The sequence below is a fragment of the Malaya genurostris genome, chromosome 1, assembly GCF_030247185.1.
Source record: "Malaya genurostris strain Urasoe2022 chromosome 1, Malgen_1.1, whole genome shotgun sequence".
Lineage (NCBI taxonomy): Eukaryota > Metazoa > Arthropoda > Insecta > Diptera > Culicidae > Malaya > Malaya genurostris.
In genome coordinates this window covers 125,555,608-125,579,146 of record NC_080570.1, presented here as the reverse complement: position 1 = coordinate 125,579,146, position 23,539 = coordinate 125,555,608, and the positions used below count along the sequence as shown (strand labels likewise).

The 23,539-nt window shown below is 38.2% G+C and overlaps 1 protein-coding gene across 8 annotated transcripts in view; it reads right to left on the bottom strand.

Moving 5' to 3' along the window:
* LOC131425693 (uncharacterized) overlaps positions 1-23,539 on the bottom strand; it is an 88,579-nt gene that overhangs the window by 55,673 nt on the left and 9,367 nt on the right. For 3 of the 8 annotated variants that reach the window (XR_009229015.1, XR_009229018.1, XR_009229017.1), the window contains exons 2-3: positions 20,940-21,333; positions 12,940-14,393 (exon numbers count right to left, since the gene is read on the bottom strand). Coding sequence is in view for 1 of the 8 variants with exons in the window: in XM_058587765.1 (XP_058443748.1) it covers positions 12,940-14,299 (1,360 nt within the window). In the remaining 7 variants the exon portion in view is untranslated. Of the gene's footprint in view, positions 1-12,939; positions 14,394-20,939; positions 21,949-23,539 lie in introns of those variants that run through there. The other 5 variants (XR_009229016.1, XR_009229019.1, XR_009229020.1 and 2 more) reach the window with 5 other exon arrangements.

Here is a 23,539-nt window from a genome sequence, read left to right as displayed (position 1 = left end):
TATCAGTGGCTTGTTTACATATCTATTAACAATTAGAAGACAACCGCTCATCTTACATGAAAAATGTGATCACCCATTTTTTGTCCATCGTGAGTTAAGGGCGAGTGTTAAGCGGCCCATACACCTTCAGTTTTCCGGAAAGTTCAAATGAACCTTGGACGGAATAAAAAACTGAACGATCATCTTAACTGAGCTTGTTTGGCGTCAGGTCTGTTTTGATTTTTGTCTTCATGTCAGTTTCATCAGTTTTTTTTAATGAAGGCACATTATTCTGATCAAAAGAAAACTGACGGACTGAACTGATCAGTTAATCGGATGAAACTGAGCTCGAAAAACCAGACGTTTGGCCGGATGAACTCTTCGGTCACTTCAGTTAGTCGTTCAGTCATGACGTCTCACATGAAAAACTGTCCGGAAAACTGAACGTGTATGAGCCGCTTTAGAATGTGAACCTGGCATCTTGATTTTTGTAGCCTGCCTGTAGTTCCCTCATACTAAATAGATACGATTTTTTCAAATTTATCTAATTTCACTGGTGGGCTCAAATGTTCAAACCATTCGCTCATAGAATCTGCAGATCGGTACCTAAACGAATGGAAAATCTTGAAAAGTAGGAAATCTCCGACGACAAATCCCCCTTATGAAAGAGGGAAAGGAAACTCTGCAACATTATCAAATAGCTCCAGGGCTACGTTTCAAACCATGGATGAATGTTTATCTTCGGTTAGGTACAAGCCTACCCTTAAAATTGTAGGTGTCCTTCACCTTACTACTGGCTGAAGAGAAACTATGAAGGTTGTGAATTGAAATTTTGTGTTCGGGGATAATATATAAAATGAAAGGTAAAACAAATACTTCCAAGTTGAAGTAGAGGTTATTGAAGCGACGTCATTCCTCAATATTACCCTTTTTCGTTGTAACGATTTCTGTGAGTGACATTAGGCTTTATTCCATTTTCGAATTTTATTGCGTTTCTGACAAGACAAATCACTCAATCACTTTTGATTAGACATTTGATAAATAAGTGTTCAGTTTATACACATTCTGTTCGAAGGATTGAACGTTAACAGCATTTGTTTTTCTTCACACTAAAAAAGTGAAGTGAAATTCGTAAGTTTTTTTTGTGAATTGGAAACCACTATCACAATTCGAAAGAGTACAAGGCATTTACATGGCTAGTGCTAAGATTACACTGAAACTAAAAGTATCCTTCCAATTTCCAAGTGGGGGTTGAAAAATACGACAAAATTCATGTTTGCATTCTTATAGCTATTTTTGATTTCTTGAATGAATGTCGGATGCGCAATCTCTATTAGTAAAGTTAGGAGTGGCTTGATGTTTTGTGTGAATGCAGCTTAACTTTACTGCATTGAAAATCGTAGACGTCAGTGAACAATACTCATAGAAGTGTGTCGGTTTCGACTTCAACTGCTGTAAAATCGACCGTCCCACGACAAAAGGGCCTTTGTTCTCTTTGTTTACTTTTTCTTCCACGATTTACCGAACAGACTTTATATTTGACGCTTTACTCTTTGCAAAACTTTCAAGGTAAAACTACAAGCTTTCGATTTATATTAGAAACTTCAGAAAATTTGCAAGAGAAAGTAAACAAAGAGAGGCTCTCATTTGCAGTTAGGCCCTTTTGTCGTTGGACTATCGAAATGCTTGATATGACAGCAGTTGGGTTAGTTTCGAACTCGATCGATAACGGCAGAGCACCCACCAACGTTTGAAAGTCTTTGGACAAGGGAGTGAAGATTCTAATTAGGAACCAAAATGTTGTTTACAAGTCATTCTTCTCTTGATATTGTTTGTTCCCTTGTGTCAATTTTGTTTAGTCCGATCTGTTATGTTTGACTTGATCGAGTTAATGTACCATAGAGAAAGGAAGCCTATCGCTATTTTTTATTGTTGTTATTATTAGGTGCAAAATGCCTACAAAGAAGCCCACCATGGAATCCGCAAAGTTCGTTTACCCTCGATAGGCCTACATGTGTAATCGTTCGCTAGGGTGAATACGTCTGAAAATGGAAAACAATGAAAACCGCAGACGCTTTAAGTCCGTCCGGTCGTCGCATAATCTACCCCCAGGGAAAGATAGCATTACGTGAAAGGCTCGGAAGAGTCAGGATTTCGTTTTTTTGTTCGCTGCACCTGGCCCGGCAGGCTGTTTATTCAGTAGAGGTTCGAGCGAGCGCGTCAACGTTGTCGTCGTCGTCGTCGTCGTCGTTGACGTCGTAATTAACAGTACTCGAGGGATTGCACCGGCTTAAACGAGCAAAGTTGAATTTTGTTAGTATTTAGACTGGCATAGGGTTAGCAGGCGATTTTTTTAAAAAAAACGTGTTTAATCCACCTAGCAGTGAGATGATACCTTTTTTTTATCAATCCGCATGTGTTTTTTGCATGAATATTCTTCGGTGTTTTCATGACATTATTTTAATGTAGTTTTAAGCGACAATTTGAGATTTTAATCACTCATTACTCTGTAATGTCGAAACTGCAATTCGGATCGAATTTGAATCTAGAAGTGTGATAATCGATTAAACATGCCATGATATGTAAGTTCCACTTTAGAGTTTACGGTAATTTAAGGTACTTCCAGAGCCGGTATTCAGGAACCAGCATAACCCAAACCGATTCGTATGACCATATGACGAATAAATTACAACAGTTTTGAGTCCAACTTTGAAGGTTTTCGGGATTGTGATCTTCTATATCGGTTTGAATTTTAAAAATTCATCATCATGTAATTCGAGAACCGGAAGTCACAATTGGATAAAATTAATTAATTTTTGTATGTAAGTTTATTTTAATTTGAATTTTTGTTTCTGAAATTTGATTGGGTTTTTTTTTTTGAGAAAACGATTGAGCTTTGAGAAACGATTTTATTCTGGAACCGGTATTCTAAAATCGGTATGGCCGAAGTCAGATAAATTCACCTGAGTTACTGCATAGTTTACATTTGTTTCAAAATATTTGAAAATCAGAGAAGACATCTTTGAGAAATCATAGCACGAATTGAATTTTTAGATGTCTTCTGAATCGACAACTGAATACCACTAAAACTGAAAAAAAATTATTTTTTTTTTATCGACTATCCAAATCTGCTAACCCGATAAACCTCATTAATGTATGTGAAATGGACATTGTTATATTGATCACCATGTATCCCCGAAACCGGAAGTTGGATCTGACTGAAGAGCAAGATATTTATAGAATCTTGAAACTTTTCATTTGAATTTCAGATGATTCTTAGATTTCATTTGAATCTTAGATCGGTTCAGCCATCTACGAGAAGAATAAGTTACACAATTTTAATTTCATTTCACATATCATCCTGTAGTTCCGGAACCAGAGGTCGGAACCAAACATAATTCAGGAACTTTGTTTGGGAGCATATGACTTTTCGTATGAATCCGAGTTTGTAGAAAACGGTTGAGTCGTCTCCGAAAAAAATTGAGTGAAATTATTTGTCACACACGCATTTGCTGATCTCGACGAACTGATTCGAATGGTATATGGGTGTTATGTTCTTCCAGCATTTATTGCTGTAAGTAGTTTAAAACAATTTAATTAAAAAAAAATCTGCCATCATCTGGTTTATTTATGTCATATTCGAACTATTATGTTGCCAAAAACGAACCGTGCTAAAATCGGTCCGAGGCTAAATTCCATGAAAAAAGATGCTGTACACAGTCTTTTTGGTACTTAGAAACAATTGTATGTAACAGTATAAAAAAACGTGTTTTCCGTTGCTCCCAAGCATTTCTTTGTCATACAGCGCTCAAAACTCCTACTGCTGGAATATGGGAAAAAGTCGTTTACACAAAAATTTCGATATCTCCGTTAAAAATGGATGGATTATAGCAATCTATGGCTTGTTGGATAGGTATTGCCGTGCAGAATCTAATGGCGTTTTCGTTTTTAATTTGCACTACACCGGTGCAGTGCTACACTGAGGCATGAATAAACGAACAAAAATGACGAAAACATAAACAGTAACCATTGACTACAATAAACGATTCCATTGCACAGAGCTACACCAAACTTTTGATGAGTGCTACACCAGTGGTATCGGTGCAGAAAAAGTGTAGCACTGGTGTGGTGCAATTGGTAAAAACGAACGGTTTCAGTGCAGCTTTCGCTACACCAGTGTAGTGCAATTTAAAAACGAAAACGACATAAGTCTGAAAACATATTCTGTTTTCAAGGTCAATTGTGACAGATACTGTCAAAAAACTAAAAATTTTGACATAAAACTTCGTATAACTCAAAAAGTAAACATCCGATCCCAAAACCATTCAATAGCGTTTTGGGTGACGAGGAGACCTTTCATTTGCGACTAGTTTGATCAAAATCGGTCCAGGCATCTCTGAGATCTCGACCTCTTAGTTGACAACACACACACACACAGACATTTGCTCAGTTCGTCGAGCTGAATCGATTGGTATATGTCATTCGGCCCTCCGGGCCTCGGAAAAATTTTCGAAAGTTTGAGCGAATTCTATACCTATTTTTTATATATATAAAAAAAGGTAAAACAAGCTCTTTTCTCTTACTATTCAGATTAAGGTTGCTTATGAACAGCATTCATTTTTTATATGTTCCATGAAATATCTCAACTAAGGTATTAAGGTAATTGACAGTCCTTCTCTCGTGGGCTCAAAATCTTCTACTTTATTCAAGTATCTACACAGCATGATATACATTGCCAGCCGTCCCCATCTCCATCGTTATTGCTTCACCTACTTTCCGGAAAGACGACGACTCATCATTCTCTTCTGTAGGTGTGGCGGAGTTGGAGATTTAGGTAGGTATGAGGTCTATGATTCGCTCTAAGCTAGCGATACGACCATGGTATAAGTTGGAATCAAGAATGAAAAGTTGGTTTTCATCATAAAGTGCTACAAAATTAAATAAAAATTAGAACAATCTCACCGGCTACACTATTCCTGACAAGTCGGGAGTACTATTTCCATGATCACTATTTTCATGTAACATAATTGATAATTTAACACACAGAAAATCGGTAATAATGGCAATACAGCCTGTATGAGTACAACATTGGTTCCGTAATTCGAATCACACGTCTCCACACGAAAACTAAACTAGAACTCATTTTTACTTAGGATTCACATTCACAAAGACTACGTTCATTACATTTTCTATATAAATGAGAAAAAGTCGATTTCCGAAAAATTTCGACGGGAGTGAAAATTTGTCAGGTCTGACGCGCACGCTTACTGCAATCGTTTCTCGCAATGGTTGATCAAATAGCGGCCCTTACACGAGTATTAAAAATGTCATTTTAAATGATGACTAAGTAATGATGTAAAGGGTGATTTTTTAAGAGCTTGAGAACTTTTTTAAACAATAAAACGCATAAAATTTGCAAAATCTCATCGGTTCTTTATTTTAAACGTTAGATTGGTACATGACATTTACTTTTTGAAGATAATTTCATTTAAATGTTGACCGCGGCTGCGTCTTAGGTGGTCCATTCGGAAAATCCGCTTTTTTATCGACAAATTTTGTTCAGCGATGAGGCTCATTTCTGGTTGAATGGCTACGTAAATAAGCAAAATTGCCGCATTTGGAGTGAAGAGCAACCAGAAGCCGTTCAAGAACTGCCCATGCATCCCGAAAAATGCACTGTTTGGTGTGGTTTGTACGCTGGTGGAATCATTGGACCGTATTTTTTCAAAGATGCTGTTGGACGCAACGTTACAGTGAATGGCGATCGCTATCGTTCGATGCTAACAAACTTTTTGTTGCCAAAAATGGAAGAACTGAACTTGGTTGACATGTGGTTTCAACAAGATGGCGCTACATGCCACACAGCTCGCGATTCTATGGCCATTTTGAGGGAAAACTTCGGAGAACAATTCATCTCAAGAAATGGACCGGTAAGTTGGCTACCAAGATCATGCGATTTGACGCCTTTAGACTATTTTTTGTGGGGCTACGTCAAGTCTAAAGTCTACAGAAATAAGCCAGTAACTATTCCAGCTTTGGAAGACAACATTTCCGAAGAAATTCGGGCTATTCCGGCCGAAATGCTCGAAAAAGTTGCCCAAAATTGGACTTTCCGAATGGACCACCTAAGACGCAGCCGCGGTCAACATTTAAATGAAATTATCTTCAAAAAGTAAATGTCATGTACCAATCTAACGTTTAAAATAAAGAACCGATGAGATTTTGCAAATTTTATGCGTTTTATTGTTTAAAAAAGTTCTCAAGCTCTTAAAAAATCACCCTTTATTTCAAATTTGTTATAAATCTCGTCATTAGTGCACCATTACACGTTCATTAAAATGATATTATTTTTTAGTAATGACATTTTTAATGACTCGTGTAAGGGCCGCTAATAATATGTCAGTTAAACTGGTAAAAACTGCTATGTTAACAATAAATGTGACGACGTTTATGAGTTAATTATTAACCATTAAAGTGTATTGAGCATTTTTCAATTGGTTTCTCAATTGAGTTTTTAGAACTGATTTGTCGGATGGATTCGATAAATTTATTATTTTTGACCATCCTGAAAGAGATATGTTTATTCAGTCATCATCGAATAACTCGATGTAAACATTTCAAAAGGACCTAAAAGCAATTGACAGATTCTCCTTGATAAGCTTGTCTTTCGACTATATCTGCATTATCATGGTTATCACACAAATCTGGTCAAAATTCAAAATTAATATATTTTCTTTCATTCTACACGAATATTTAGTAAGTAAACGTGAAGATTAAGGAGTTATTAACAGAAGGGAAAGTAAGCAAACCTTATGAAATGTTCACGCCTAACTCTCCGCTTTTCATGCTATCCAATGTAGCTTCGGGATGATTTTTCACCATTCGAACTGTAAATTAGAGCCTCTCTTTGTTTACTTTCTCTTTTGATTATTACAGAGTCATTACTGCAATTTCTCGAAAGTTTCTAATATAAATCGAAACCTTGTGGTTTTAATTTGATAATTTTGCGAAAAGTAATGCGTCAAATATAAAATCAGTGCGGCAAATCGTGAAAGGAAAAGTAAACAAAGGGTTGCAGTTAGGCTCTTTTGTCGTGGGACTGTCGCATTGATCTTTTTATGCCGTTGCGAATCACGGGTCCAATATCTTTCCTTTGGCCATAGGAAAAATTTAGTGTGAGAAATGTGCCGTAGCTTTGTTATAGCGACGCAAGTATTTAGTATATTTTTACAATAAACTAATATATTGAAAAGAGATGACAGAAGAGACAGATCTCACAATAAATAAAGATTACAGGGTCCGGCACTCGAAGTGTAACAAGTTAAAAAGGCCATAAATTCAGTTTGGAAAATTACTTTTACTTAATTCAAAGTAAAAAATGTGTAAAAATAATACAAAATTCAGAATCAATTCACTTTTGCTCGATATGACCACCTTTTGCCTTGACTTGATGACTTGAGAGAGCGAAGGAGTTGCTTCGTTTGGCCGAATGTGACTTGCAGGTATTTTTGCCCACTCGCGGACAATAACTTTTTTCAGCGCCTCGAGACTGGTGTATCTTTTAGTTCGGACTTTGCTCTCCAAAATGGCCCAAAGAGAATAATCCGTTGGATTCGCATCTAGTGAATTCGAGAGCCATTGTGTGGACGTGATGAAGTTCGGAACGTTGTTTTTCAGTCATTCTTGGTTCACTCGAGCTTTGTGAGACGGTGCCGAGTCCTGCTGAAACGTCCATGGTCTACCACCGAGATGTTTGTCTGCCCACGGCTTCAAAGCAACCTCCAGAATACTTTCCCGATAATATGTCGCATTTACCTTGACGCCAGGCTCGATGAAAACGATTGGAGAGCGCCCATCTGCGGTTACAGCGGCCCAAACCATTATCTGTTGCGGGTGCTGCCTCCTGGTGGCCAATCGATGACTCAAATTCTCGTATGAACGGTCGGTCAAGTAAACCCTATCGTTTTGAGAGTTTACGAATTGCTCAATTGGAAAAATTTTCTCGTCAGAAAATACAATATTTGGAAATTGACCGCTTTCGGCCAAACGAAGCAACTCCTTCGCTCTCTCAAGTCATCAAGTCAAGGCAAAAGGTGGTCATATCGAGCAAAAGTGAATTGATTCTGAATTTTGTATTATTTTTACACATTTTGTACTTTGAATTAAGTAAAAGTAATTTTCCAAACTGAATTTATGGCCTTTGTAATTGGTTACACTTCGAGTGCCGGACCCTGTAATTTAAAATCATATGATGATTATGGGCACGGTAACCCTTGCCTATGTTTCAAAAGATTTAGTTTGAATTCCAGTACAGAAATGTATGGTAAATTTCCTTAATATCACATAACAATAGATGATAAATCCTCGGATATAGGAAATGTTGAAGAAGAAACTTTCAACATAGGACGGAGTAAGACGGTTCAGCCACCATCTTAGAAAGTTCTTGTTAATTTTGAATTCGAACTTACACTGAAAATGGTGGCTTATATATCGATTGAAGACAGACTCTTCCGTACAAAATTTTGTCGAAAATGTTTCTTAAAAATTTAGGGCTCCACCTCCAGGGAGGTGGATTTCCAGGTGCGTGCATTGAAAAAACCCCGGTGTATGACCAAAAAGTTAAAACCGGGGTAAAATAAATGAAATTTATAATAATAACCATTCACAGTCCATCTCGCTTAAAAAGAGTTTAAAAACATTTGTTGACGATTGGATTCGGTTTGTTTTGAAATTTTATTAAGGCTGTGAACCACTTCGCGGTTAATTTTAACTTTTGGTTCAAATCTGACACTCGAACGCTTAGTTTGATGTTGTCAAAAATAACCCTGCTGGAGAGCATGATTATTTTTGACAGGTCGATGGTTATTTTCTGACACCGAAAAAAAACGTGCAATAAAAATCCTAATATTGATTCCTTAGTTGAAATTATTTCCAGTGGAAAATAAACCCAAATAATTTTCCATCCGTCAAATTTTAAAACGGGTCGCAGTTTTAGTTAAATTTAAGTATTCGACACAAAATAACCGCTCAAGTGTCATATTTCAACCAAAAGTTAAAATTAACCGCGAAATGGTTCACAGCCTGAATAAAAGTGGTTAGCAGAGATGCCAGGTAAAAATTTCAAAAATCTTCAAACTGGGTTGCAAATGTCTGTATATCCGAAAAAAAATACGGTCGCGACAATTTCAAAAGTCTGTAAATTTTTACGAAAGTGCAAAAACCTCGATTTTCAAAAGTCTGCACAACGAAAAATGTCTGCAGCACTATGTACGAGATCTGCAGATTTACACACAAATCTGCAGATCTGGCTTCTCTGGTGATTAGTTGCGATGTGCAAAGATGATCGTTTGAGATGTGTTCCTCGATTTCTTAAAGCTTTAAAGTTCGTTAACAGTACCGCCGAACTGTCAAGAATGAATTCTTGTTCATTTATGACGTCAAGATAAAAAATCTAATTCTCGGCAGTTTTCAAATGGTCGTTTGAACAAGTGGCAGCTCCTCTGTTTTCTTTGCAACGTTGACGTTGACGTTGCAACTGGGAGACTGGTTTTGTTTTGGTAAAAATTCGGAATATCTTCAGACAGGATTGCAAAAGTCTGTAAATCCGAAAAAAAATAACAGGGTTGTGTACGAGACACGACCGATCATAATGACATTAAAAATGCAATTTTGAAACTCTCTCATCAACAGATTGAAATTTGAAAAATAGGCTAATAATTTGTGAAATACTGTCTAGGATCTGTTACCTTCTTGGGACGCGGCTGCTCTTAGCCCCCGAGGATGAAGTTAACCTGTTCTGGAGGAGAACGGGTTCTAAGCCCCAACGTCTGGTATGCACGTTCCGGGGTGGGAACACATGGCCTCTTTTTAGGTCCTCGGGTCCCAGGGTCGTATATGAGTTGTTTGGAGGAGCTTTCGGATCTGGGTTCAGGCAAAGATGATAATGTGCAGTTAACAATAATATAATTACCCACGTGATTCGCCTAACTCTAGACTGCTCCTATCGTATGGTTAAAAGGTGAGGTTAGGGCGGTACCGGTAGCGATATTCCTTGCGCACATGGAACGTGATGGTTCGATAGATGATCGACGAATTCTGATGGCTCCGGGCGATGACGAAACCTTGTGGCTAGATAGTCCTCTGCCGCACACGGGCATATGTCAGTTTCAACACGGGTGGGTGTACGACCCCACGGTCGTCCTTGAGGATTAGCGGGCGGAGTGAAGTTTGTTGCTTGACAGACGGACCCGCGACGACAGCCTGCCGGGCTCTTTTACGGTTAGCCGTGCTGGAGAAAACCAGACAGGGCGAGAACAGGCGCTTTGCCGATCCTTAACAGTTAACTGGTGTCGGATAGGGACCCAGTGATCGGGGCTTTCCTAGCCGGTTCGACCGTCCGCAATCACACACTTTACTCGAGAACTTTATATGCTACTATCGAACTGTACTCGTAGCCACCTTTTCACTTCCACGCTCAGAACCCAAGAGAGCTGTAATTCGAGATCTCTCCTATCACCAACCATTCATTCCACTTTTCGACTGTCCCAGTTCTTGCACGATTTCCGCCCTCGTATTTGCACCGCGACAACTCAGTTCCCTAAGCCCTACTCCTACCAATCAGGAGAACTGACCCAACAGGGTTGTATTTGTATATACATATTTATTTTTTTTATAGCAACGATATATTTAAAAATTTACTCCTATCCATTATCGTTATCTATCATTATTTTACCCAAAACCAGATATTTTGCAATTTTAATGGTAACAATGGTTACAGATCCTAAAGCTAGTTTTAGGAAGCTTTAAACTTCAGTTAATAATATATCATCAGAAAGGACGTTCAGGAAATATTCCTGAATATTTCCTGAACGTCCTTTATGATGATATATTATTAACTGAAGTATCCAGTTTGTCTGATCCAGTAATGATATCCAGTTTGTCTGTGTTTGATACATGCTATTGGGATACGTTGAATAATAATAAGTCTTCACAGATTGGTGTTTCCGAAAAGCCTACATGAAAATGTTCAACGCTGATGCATATCTACGGATTTATACTTTTCTACGGATCTATTACTTCATAGAACTTATGTATTTTGGTTTATTTCTTTAGCAAGCTATAGAAAATTGAAATTGAGAATTATTCTATTTTTATCATATACTTTTTTAATGTCGAATAAAAGTAGAATATTTTCACCGGTATTCTTTAACATATATCTACAATCTAATTGACACCAATATAAACTTTTTGATGAACGGCGTTTGTCTCGTAAAAGTAAGTAGTACATGACGATCCATTTTTAATAATATGACAAAAGCTTCCAACAACCTCGATAAAATGGATGTCGTCAATTGGGGTTCAAAAGTGACTTAAAACATCAAATTTTAAACCTGAAAGATAGTTCAATGTGTTTAACCACGTGTAATGAAAAAGAAGTATCTACACTTTGAACTGAATTCAATTACAAGCCACCGTTTCGCTCGTAAATATCGATTCCAGTATGATCACGAAAAATCAGCCCATTTTTAAGCGTACAATATTGAAGCAATGCTTTCGACCAGAGCTTAATATTGTCATGCATTCTCAACGAAAGAAACCATTTCAACAACCTCATTTTCAATATTTTACTGTCTCATTCGTAAATGACCGACACCAGAACAAGCGAAGAGAGACGAAGTATTTTCGTTTCTCATTCAAAAAATGAGAGAGTATAATTGCCAACGGCACTCTCTTCTCTACGACAAGACGAAACCAAACTAACGTGTGCAGGGAGCATCAGCAGAATTTCAATTCTCATTCTTTCACCGATGTATTGAAAATATGTGACGCTTGGCTATAAAGAGTGACTAAAATATGACAAATCGAAGTAATTACATTCCAGAACCTCTTTGGAAACCAATACTACTCAAAATTCGTGGAGCAACAGGTAAAAGTCATTGTGAAACCTTTTTCTGTCATTTTCGATTCTTAAAGCTTCGGCTGTATATCGACACTGCATACTAGGGGATTTTCACTGAAAACAGCAAATGACTGAAAGGGCGAAGCTGAGAGTGACATTAATTTCTTGTCATTTTCGTCTATTTAGGTCAATGAAAATGACTTTTATGAGCTCTGCTTTCGACTAAAGCTAAATGTGGCAAATCCATCAACAAATCACCGAGATACAAGCGCTATAAATTAGGTACGAAGAATCTATTGCTGATAGTTCCAAATTAGCCGGCTAGCTACCGAAGATGCTGTTGATTGATATTCAATATACTCAAGTGAATACGACATCAGCACACCGCACACATACAAAAGCGAATATCCAGAGAGCGAATGAATGTAACTTTCATGCAGTTTTTGCTTGAGAAAACTGAAACATAAATTGAAGGATAGCATATACTTATAGATTCCCTTTTTGTGCGAAGGTTCATACGATGCAGAAGGGAGCGATACTTTTTCTTGCATGACGTAAATCCTCCCCATACCGATCGAAGCAGAATTGTTACTAAAAGAAATTCGAGGACTAAACAACGATCGAAAACGTCGGCCGAGCGAGAGAATTTAAACGGATGACATCATGATAGCATGCTGTGATTGGCTCACGAAAACATATCTCGATTCAAACCAATTTTTCAATAGTATGCTATTGAAATACTGAAACAACATTGCCATAAATGTTTCTGAATCGATTGTTTGTTAAATTATACAAATCCGGTTCTAATTTTTAATGTACACAGTTTTCCAATTTTCAATTTACACCCGGCGACGTATAGTGAAGACAACAATGAAAGAAGCCAACGAAATAAGACATTGAGACAAAATTAAGTGAAATTCAAACAAATCATTGATACTTTAGTAAAAATGACACGTTCGCAGAAATACTGAATAGTCAAATTGGACGTATACACAACAATTCATTTATATAAACCATAAGTATCGTTTCCCTTAACTAATATCAATATGAAATTTACTCACCAATGATATTCGATCCTGAACTAGCCGGAGCATCTGCCTGCTGCTTATGGGAACCACTTTCCAGTAGCTTGACGGTTGTCAGATTACTGCTATTGTTGTTTCCACTGCCATTTCCGGCACTACTGTCCACTGTCATGGGATACCGATGGAAGGTTGTGCCTGGGTCCGAATCGTCGGCAGCGGCCACACGAAGTCCTGCTCCAGCTGATGTTTCGTGCTGCGTTTGCTGCGGATGAACGCGCCGTCGTTCGTCATCGATATCGTTGAAAACGATCATTTCGTTAGTCTTGTAATTGCAGTAAATCCCACTTGCGTGACTTGGTTTCTCGCTGAGACTAGTTTTGATTGCGTTCGTCCTACTGTTGTGCATTTCGTTCTGATAGTTAAAATACTTCAGTCGATCCTCGACGTCGCTTTCGTCTTCCAGAGGAGATTGTAGAACCTGGGTGTAGGACGGTTTCACTGACGAACGTTTTGCACCAGACGATACTATCGGTGCCGAGTAGGGCAGCGCACTGCTTGGTGACAAATCCCAGTGGTAGCGAGACGTATTACTTGGCGTCCCGGGATCTTGTTTTGGAAGATTGTAGTAGTGTGATTGACGACCGCCGTAGTAGCTGTGGCGTTGATAGCTGCCTTTTCGCGGATCTTCCTCGCCATCGTCTTCGTCCGACGGAAGAAATTGACTATTGCATCCGCCAGTATTGGCATTGTTCTCCGTTGGAGACGTTGATAATGGCGGAGGTTGACTGTTGTAGTAGAAATTGTATTTGTCCATTGAACTGGTATGCCTGCTTGGGATACGACTGCTGCCGTCATAGTGATTGTTGTTCATTCGCGAGCTTAGGTCCGATTTTCCGGCTAGTAGGTCATATCCCATACCCGCCGTTGATAGGCTATTGCTCGAAGAACCACGGATCGAGTTGGATTCCATTCCGTACGATTTGGTGTTGAACGCGTAAGACGATGATGTTAGCGAAGTAGGCGTGGTCAGTGAAGACGATGTACCTGTGATATCTGATTTGCTGTTGTTGGTAATTGTGCTCATATTAGTATTAGTGTTATTGTTGATAGCACTGGTGGTATTGGTAGATGTCATTTGATAGTGCTCAGCACTCCTGGGTTTGCATTTCGGAAACAGAATCGAAATTTTTTGTTCACTTAGATTCAATGCCGATACCGGTGTGCAATCGTTGCCACCGCTGGAGGTGCCGTTGGTGCTTGTGTTGGCGTTTAGTGGTATGGATATGATACTATTACTGCTCTGATCGGCGGAAGCCTGTGCCGTTGCTGTTGTAGCTGCTGTTGATGAGGATGATGACGATGATTTCTTGTCTAGTGTGATGGTTGAACTGACCATTTTAGTGTGCAAAGTAATAGATGAACGTGAAGTCACTTCTCTTGAATTTGGATCGGGAGTTTTCCTCGCAATCCCAACAAAACAGGAAAGTTATCTGGAAATGATCAATTGTTTGTTTATGTTGTTCCGATTGAATGTGACAGCGGCAGTGCAGGTGGCGGCAGTATATAGGAAGGCGAATAGCGTTGTGGGAATCCTTTGGATAGAATTCTAGCTCTTTTGTATATGTTGTCATAAGATTGTAAAACAGTTCCAGGTACCTGCACGTTGCAGGCCAAAGACCAATTCTTCAACTATAGCTTGATCAACGTGCCATACTCACTAACACCAACGCTTCAAGGTTAATTAATATCTCAGTCGTTAACTAAATGGAAGCGTGCCCAGCAGAGACAGCTGAATAACCAAACGTGTTTCCGATACAAAGGATCTCTTGTTTAATGTGATGTTTAAGCTAATCATTTCAGTGTGTAAAGAAATAGATAAGTTACTGTAAAATATTACATCAGTTGAACTCAATCAAGAGAAAATCAGTGTGCAGGTTGTGGCATACGTCCCAAGAAAATGGTGACAGCCGTCGTATTTTCCGTGGAAGCTCCTATGAGCTTCGTACTTCAGATCATTTCGTACTTCCCACCAACCGATGACGAAAAAGCAGAATGTAGAAACCAGAATACGTACACGTAAATTGTACGGCTGCTTCTGGTGAACTACGAAACCTAGCTCAATGAAGCTTTCAGATAAGTTACAGATCAAAAGTTTTACCCGATTACAATATGTCAATTTCAAGTGTTCTTTCGCCTATTAGTACTTTCGAAAATTCATAATGTGACAATAATTTGGTGGAACCTCGAGCTGCCGACTAGAACCCAAATTTTAAACAATAGTCTCCTAACTCATTTTCCATCCTTTTTCGCTATCAAACCGATTGTTTGAAGTCGATGCTAACTCAGTTTCGAAAGAATTATCTGTTTGAAGAAACCAACCTGAGCCAGCGCCAGGTTTCTCGAGTGAACATGATACAGTGCAGTTTTGGTCGGATTTGGCATAATCCCATGACAAAACTTGACAACCCAAGTTACCAAAAGTTCGTTCCGAACATGTTCAGTACCCGCATGTTTTTAGATGAGCGGCAAAAGCATTTGTTTTGCTCGTCCTAGAGATCGTTTGGCGATAGGAAACACATTTTTTATATAAAAAAAATATCAAAACGGCAGACCTATTGAGTATCTCCTGAGGCTGGATTTAAAAAAGTCGTCTTCACATTCACGCCATATCGTCTGAAGTTGAGTTCTGATACACTCAAGTAACATATAAAATTTATTTGAAGAGTTGTCTCAAGTGTACGAACCCAAGATACGACATACTAATCTAAAACTAATGAATTTTTTTCAGATACTGTGGACTTTAGAAGGTAAAATGACGTAAAATAGTGGTAATCAATTTCTTTCTCTGTTTGCACGAGGAAGCAAAAAAATTAATGCAAGCAAATATTGCGAAGTATTTGCGAAAGTCATAGCAGTTCGTAAGCAAAGTGCTGCAAGTAAAATGATGAGAAAGAGGAATAAATATTTTTTTTTGAAGAATCCAACTTTGATTGTGCGTAAAGTTACTGTAAAAGTAAAAGCCAAAGGTGTCAACATATAGACGGATTAGCATTTGTTTGTAAATTAATTGAAATATTGGAGTATTTTGAAAAGTTACCAGATGAATCTTTGGCAAACTCCCGACCATCAAACACTCCTGGATATCCTTCACTTAGAGATCGCTTCAACGAGCTGTAAAACATGCTCGTTAAGGACAATTTTTGAAGGTTCTTCTCGAAGAAGGGGTTCGGAGCTTTGTTGGTTTTACAGACTAAGTGACTCTATTTAAAGATTTTACCACCTGCCAAGCAATGGTTCATTTGTGAACTACAAGAGTTGAATTCTACAAGAAAACTACGACTCAAAACACCGGAGTCTCGAGCGTTTAGCGACTGGAAAGGGAAAAATGAAACGCAAAAATTTAATGCATTGGAATCCATGAAAAATTGCTTACCAATGTAACAATGAATGAGCTAATCTAGACGAAAAAACCTATTGTCATTATTTTTTAACAGCAACCTCGCTTTTATTTAACATATAGTGAGATAATTTTCACCGAAAAGGATATTTCATAGTCTTTAAATATCCTATAGTCATTTTTTTAAACAGAACATTGATACTTTATGAATTAGCAGTACAGTCTTTAAGCCCTGGTTTGCTCTCGAATGTGGCTGGGCATTGCCATTTCAAGCCGTTTTAACTTTATAGTATCTAAACTTTTCATTTTTGAATGCTTTCAATCTAAGTTAATAAGGGACATGCAGCGCCACTACAGTAACGGAGTAAAACAAGTATACTGCAATAAAAGTTACGTACTAGCAAGTGAGAGCCTTTCGGTGCTTCCCCTTTCTATCATCGATAAGGACACAAACTTACAAAGGTTATTTATAATTTTATACTTATATTCAGAAACTAAATATCGAAACGATCTGTAAGGTTTCTTTGCGTCAGAAGAAGCGTAGGTATTAATAATACATCTTTCCTATACACTGACTTTTTCGCTTGCGAAATTTAAACAGAAGGCTTAATTCCGCATTTGAATGTTGTATTCTGTCGACTTTTGTCTACGTATGCCTCGATAGATCGAAATATGATCATTATTCCGAAATTAGTGAGTCCGTGACCGACAGAATAATACTCAATCTTTTCCAGGTAAATCCCACTCGTGAACATTATATAACGACGTTTTCAAGAGGCAGAAGTGAAGTATATATCTGCGACAATGTAACCTTTGATATTCGAAAACCGTATGTTCTAAACTTTGGAAATCAAACAGCACGATTGTATCGAAGCATTGCTACTTTTGGGAGTGAATTCCCCTCAAGAGTGGTTCGTCTAAGTTTGAATTAGCATACCCTCTATCGTCCGACAGAATTCAATGTTTGAACACCCATCGTGATTTAGTTATAAACAACGACTAGATGGTCGAAAAAATTTCCAAACCCAAAATTGCACGCCAACTCAAAAAAAAAATAATTAATTGAGATATTGAATGTGTCACAACCAGTGATTTCTGATCACTTGATAGCCATGAGAAAAGTGCATGCAAAGATGCAAAAATGGGTACCACATGGCTTGAACGAAAGGCAGCAAGAAAATCGTCGAGCTAATCAAATTCCATGAAAGGAAATTCGAATTGCTACTGCATACACCATTTTCACCAGAAATAGCCCCCAGCCATCATTTACTCTTGTCAGAATTAAAGAAGAAGATTATAGGAAAAAAAGATTTGCATCGACTGATGAAGCGATCCCTGCGATTGAAGCGTTTTTAAGGATAAGGAGAAATTTTTAGTAAAGGGTGTTTTTTTCAATAGCTTGCTGATTTGAAATTTTAATAAAACAGACGATTTGAAATGGCCATTGTTTTTTATTTGGCAGATAATTTCTTGGTTTTAACATTAAAACATGATTTCGGGCACATGGCCACCACGGCTATTTTTCACAAAGGTCATTCTAGGGGTTAAATTTTCGACCACCTTTTCAAGCATTCGAGAGCGTATTTCAGCAAATACACGTTGAATCGTTTAATCGAATGGCGTCAAATCAAACGAACGCGGAGACCAATTTACCGGTTCATTTCTCGAAATAATGTTGTCGTTGAAATCTTCTTTTAATAAGTTGATTTGTACGGCCGCAGTATGACAAGTGGCACCACCCTGTTGAAATCATATTTCGTTCACATCCATATCTTGAAGATTTGGCAACAAAAATTTATTGATCATGGTTCTGTATCGATTTCCATTCACGGTAACGCGTCGTCCTTTCTTCATTTTTAAAGAAATAATAACCGATTATTCTACCAACCCATACACGGTAATCTAGATGCACCGAGAAATAAATACTTCTGAAGTACTCGGAAAGTTGATAGGAAAATTATCTATAATTTTATGAAGCTTACAGGAAAATAAGAGCGAATAACTTTGTTGGTAATCTCTTCTACCCATATCTGGGTAAAAAAATATCTCAATAATTTACCCAAACTCTGAGTTTTCTGCACTTTTATTGAATTCTTAGTAAAATGCTCCCAGGATCAAATAAAAGTGCACGAACTCTGAGTTTAGATTAATTATTGAGATACTATTTAACCAGTTCTGGATAAATAAAATTGACAAGATTGTGATTTGCTCGTATTTGCTAAGAAATATAATCAAATTCGTGATTATTTATGTATTAACTTTCGCTGTACCACATTAGTATTTATTTCTAGGTGCATCCACACTGAACGACAGAAATATTTTCTTTTGTAAGGAGTGTATCGATAAGTAGTTAGCAACATTCAAACAGTTATTACTCTGAAATGTAAAATTTTTGCAGTGTGTTTTGCGGTGACATGTTTGTTTACATGTCAATAACAGCTGCGCAATCGATTGGTTTCGGTACGGTTTATCGTTTCAATGATGAGTCGAATTGATCCGGAAACGCGAAAGAAAATTCTGCACACTTGGTGCTCAGAAAGTGATGTCACGTACAACGAAATTGCAAAACGGGTGAAAGTGCACCACACCAGTGTCAAAAATATTATCGACAAGTTCGGTAAGACCCTTTCCATGAAGGATTTGCCCCGATCCGGTAGGAAAACGGGTCCCAGCCAGTCCGGCCGGGACTTAAAAGTGGTTGAGTACATCAGGAAAAACCCATCGGCGTCGACGCGGGTTTTGACCAAGCAGTTCAACACCAGCATCGGGATGATTCAACGGATCAAAGTTCGGAACTCCCTGAAAACGTACAAAAGCAGAAGGTGTCGAAAAAGTCCCTGGTACAGCAAGTTCTGGCCAAAACAAGAGCGCGAAAACTGTATAACCGGAATCTACAGAATAAAGACGGATGCATCCTAATCGACGACGAAACCTACGCCAAGGAAGACTCTCGAGCGCTGCCCGGACCGCAATAGTAAATGAAATCGGTGTACCAGGACCTGGACGATGCTGACACCACGGTGGCGATGGAAAAGTTTGGGCAGAAGTTGTTGGTTTGGCAAGCAATTTGTACCTGTGGTTTGCGGTCGTCGATTTTCTTCAAGAAGGGCACAATTAAGGCCAAGGTGTACGAGGAAGAATGTTTGAAGAAGAGAATGCTGCCACTGTACAGAAAGCATAAGGCTCCTCATCTATTCTGGCCGGATTTGGCTTCAGCCCACTACGCTCCGTTCTACAGTGGTGGTCAAAAAATAATGTACAATTCGTGGAAAAGGACATCAACCCACCGAACTGTCCGGATCTTCGGCCAATTGAAAGGTATTGGGCAATTGTCAAGCGGCACTTTCGGAAGGAGAGTACAGTGTCCCAAAACATGCAGGAGTTAAAAAAAAAACAGGACAGCTGCCACCAGGAAAGTCACAAAAGTAACTGTGCAGAATTTAATGGAGAATGTCAATTCCAAAGTGCGAGCGTTTCACAGAAACAAGGATTCTCTTCAATATAATCAGTGAAATGCATAAAAATGTAATTTTTCTACAATATATCGAAAACTGATGTCAAAATATGTTTTTTTCGCTTTCTATTCAATATTCAATGTAGCTAACTACTTTTCGATACACTCTTTATGTGATGATGATGTGCCAAACAAAACTGAGTAGAGACATCACTTTACAACCGTCAAAACAACTTTTAGACAATAGAGTAACCTCCTAAAAACACCTTTACAAAAGTGGAGTAGAAATGTTCACTTCGTTGGGGCGATTGTATTGTTCTTCAAAAACAATAGATTGCTGAATAAAATTTGGCAAAAAACAGTTTTGTTTTCTTCGTCAGCTCGGGATCGTTTTGACCGACGCGTTATTTGCGTCGTTGAGATCTGTCCTCAGTGAGCAAATGGGTCGATTCTTTCTTCGAATCAAAGGAGGCTAATTTACTTTTGGAGAAAATTTCACAAACTGTCATTGAGATGAGGAAAAAGTGTTGTTAGCAAACGGCAATAGTTTGAATAAGCAAACTACTCATTTGCTTTCTCGAGTAAGCGTTTGTTTGTTTTATTTTCTAAAGCCGTTAAAGTGTAATTCGCGATCGAGAAGTTGCTGTATTTTGATGCAACTAACAACCGACATTATTTGGGAAGTAAATTTACTTGCAGTTCACTTTTTTCTTTAGCATATTAAATTTCAAACCCACAAGTTCTAATGCGTCATTGAAATGCAAGAACATTCGAGAGTGAGTAATTTTTGTAACTGAAAGTGAGCCTTCCAAGCAGTTCTTTCTGCTGCAAACAGATGATTTATGGTAGTAAAAAGTCGGAAAACAAAAAAAAATCAATAGATTAGTTCCCGAGAGAAAATTAGTTCACGTCGTTACGATTGAATCAAGTGTCGAATGGGTCGAAAAAGCACACAAGCATGTGTGAATAATTTTCAAGCATATGCACATTGCACCAGAAAATATAACTCCGCATGTAAAAAATAATACTGTTGTAAGGATATATACAGTTTTTTTTCAGGACGGTCCCAGGGAGCTCGTGTTGGCGGGGCTCCCCGAAAGAGTCACAACACTGTTCGCCTTCCGTAGATATCCTACACTGCACATTTGCCGACAGTTTTCGACGAATTTTCACTTAACACCGTACTGTTTTCGATGCTGTTTTTCCTTGGACTTTGGAGCCCCATTATACGCGAAAACTTCGGTAGTGGTGTTAGTTATACTTTTCGGAATCCACCATTACAGCTTTCATCATTTTCACCAGACGGATCCTCGAATATGACGACTCGACACGGGTTTGATTTACGTTTTTTACGTTCACTGTTACTGTTTCTGTCCGAGAGTCCCTAATCACTGAACTACGGAGTTACTGTTTGTCATTCGTAGGTCCACCCCACCAGATATCCAACTAGTTTGAATGGTCTACAGACTGGCCCTTGTTGCACATTTTCAGAGCTCACTAAGATGACACTTTTATGTTTCTATTTTTTTCCGCACAAGTTCAGTTGGCCTATTCCAAAACCATCACGATTCACTGCAATCTGTAAAATCAACGATTGAGCACATTAACCGACCGAAAAAAAAGACTAGGATATGGAATTGAAAAATCGATATTTGAACTTTTTATTAAGCATGCAGAAAGTCCCTGCTGCTGCTGATCTCACTTGTTCTCTTTCTGGCATACAACTGGTTCAACAAATACGGTACCAAACCGTGCCAGACCACCATCAGTGTGGTGCCAGCCTGCGAATATGTTGGCTGCCTGCCCCTGCTTCCCTCGGTCACCGATATTTCTGCTATGTACAGATAGATATATACGGGTATCCATCCTGTTGGCTCCGGTCGAGTATGCTAACCAACCAACCAACCCCCTCAAGTATTTATGCTGCACGGAAACACAGTCCTTTAGCGAGGGAGAGAGCGAGGAAGTTCAGAGATGGGTGAGAGTTGCTTTCCGAGGGGTCGCACACTCGTTTCCCGCCAGTAGTGAATTGATCACCGTTGGAATGGTTGCGGTGGTGGTGGTGGTGGTGGTGGTGGTGGGTGGGTGGTGAACTGTGCTGCTAGATTTGTAATTGAATTGACTAGACAACATTTTTATATGGCATCTCAGCATGCCAGGACAATTCAAGTATTGTTTTTGTTTTGTACTATAAAATGCTAAATCCTGGTACTGCAATAGAAGTGTTACACACTAAGATTTAATTCCTTTGTTAGGTAATATATTTGACAAGAACTTTCGGTAATCAATAGAAATAGCCTATATTTCGGTACATGAGTTTTATTTTATAATAATTATTCAAATTTTTACCAGACGATCAGTTTTACGTAAATTTTCAATACAGAATTCTATAGATAGATATACAATTCATACGGTCTATTCAAATAGTCGCCGAGTACGGTCAAAATCATACTGTCAGAACTTTTGTGAAAAATTATTGTTGTGAAACTAACTGTCAAACAGTTAGTAAAGTTTTCAGTAAGTGTCTTTTTATTAACCAAACGAAAAAAATCTTAAACGGTTCATCGAATGGATTGAAGTAGCTGCCAACAAAAATCGTTCGAGGATAATTTCTGGTGGACTCGATGGATTGCGCATTGTTTTGGAAGGCGTTCATAATTCCACAACAGGTTGGAGTTCTATGCATTCGTTTCTGCGAAAAACGGAATCCGAATCCGAAAAACCTAATGGTAAGTTGAAAATTTTGAAATCCTTAAGTCCAGAGTTTCAACCAAAAGAGAACAAACACAAAAAATACCGAAGGAGCAATCAGTTATATCCATTTGGCTTACAGTTTACGGTAGTTGTTTGACAGTTCAGCAATAACCGTACGATCGGTAATCAATTCAATTACCGAACTGATTACCGAACGTTCAGCTGTTGAAAATTCGGTAAAAAAATGACTGAATTCTGCGAAATTTTCTAAATGTGTACGTTTGCTGACAGACAGGAAGACTGATTTGGGCTGAAATCAAAAGCCGGAACCTGTAAAAACATCAAAAGAGTTTTTTTTTGTTCAAGCAAGTTGGGAGAGTCGTCTACAACCGTACATTAAGCTAAAGACGAGTCGGGCTATCAAATTAAAAGGAGATTTTAGGTCCAAATCGTTACTATAGTCAAATTCCAGAAAATCTAAGCACGATTTTGATGCGCCTTTGTTTTTTTAATACAACATTGCAACTTATGGTTAGTGTGTATTATTGTTTACATTTCAATCTAAAAATCTGTGTGTCTCAAGTGTTGATGCATTTACTTTTTCCAGATAATTGTAAGAAAATTGTGCACGAATTATGAACTATTTCTAACGTTTCACTAAATCAGTTGGTCAAAACGGAAGGTGTGATCATCAGAACAGTTCGTACTACTGTGGGCAAAAAGTACTTTGAATTATATTTCGCTCGGAAACCTTATTCGTCGAAATATTTTTTTGTCGTGAATACGACTTACTTTACTATGGGGCGCCTTTTCAAAATTAGCCATATGGAAGAATGGGCAGAACTTAATCGTGAATATCTCGACTTGTATTAATGGTAGCAACATAATTCTTTCACCATTTCATCAAAAATATGATCAGGAATTCAGGATAATATTTTGAACAGTGTGCGATAACCACAAACAACTCAAAAATTAAGTTTTCTTAAAATTTGAAAACAACGCGGAAAACTCTTTACTTTCGCTTGGGTTTTTCGCGCAAGGACGACGATTTTGAGGTAGTCAGGCACATATCTTCAACTGAATGCGTATAA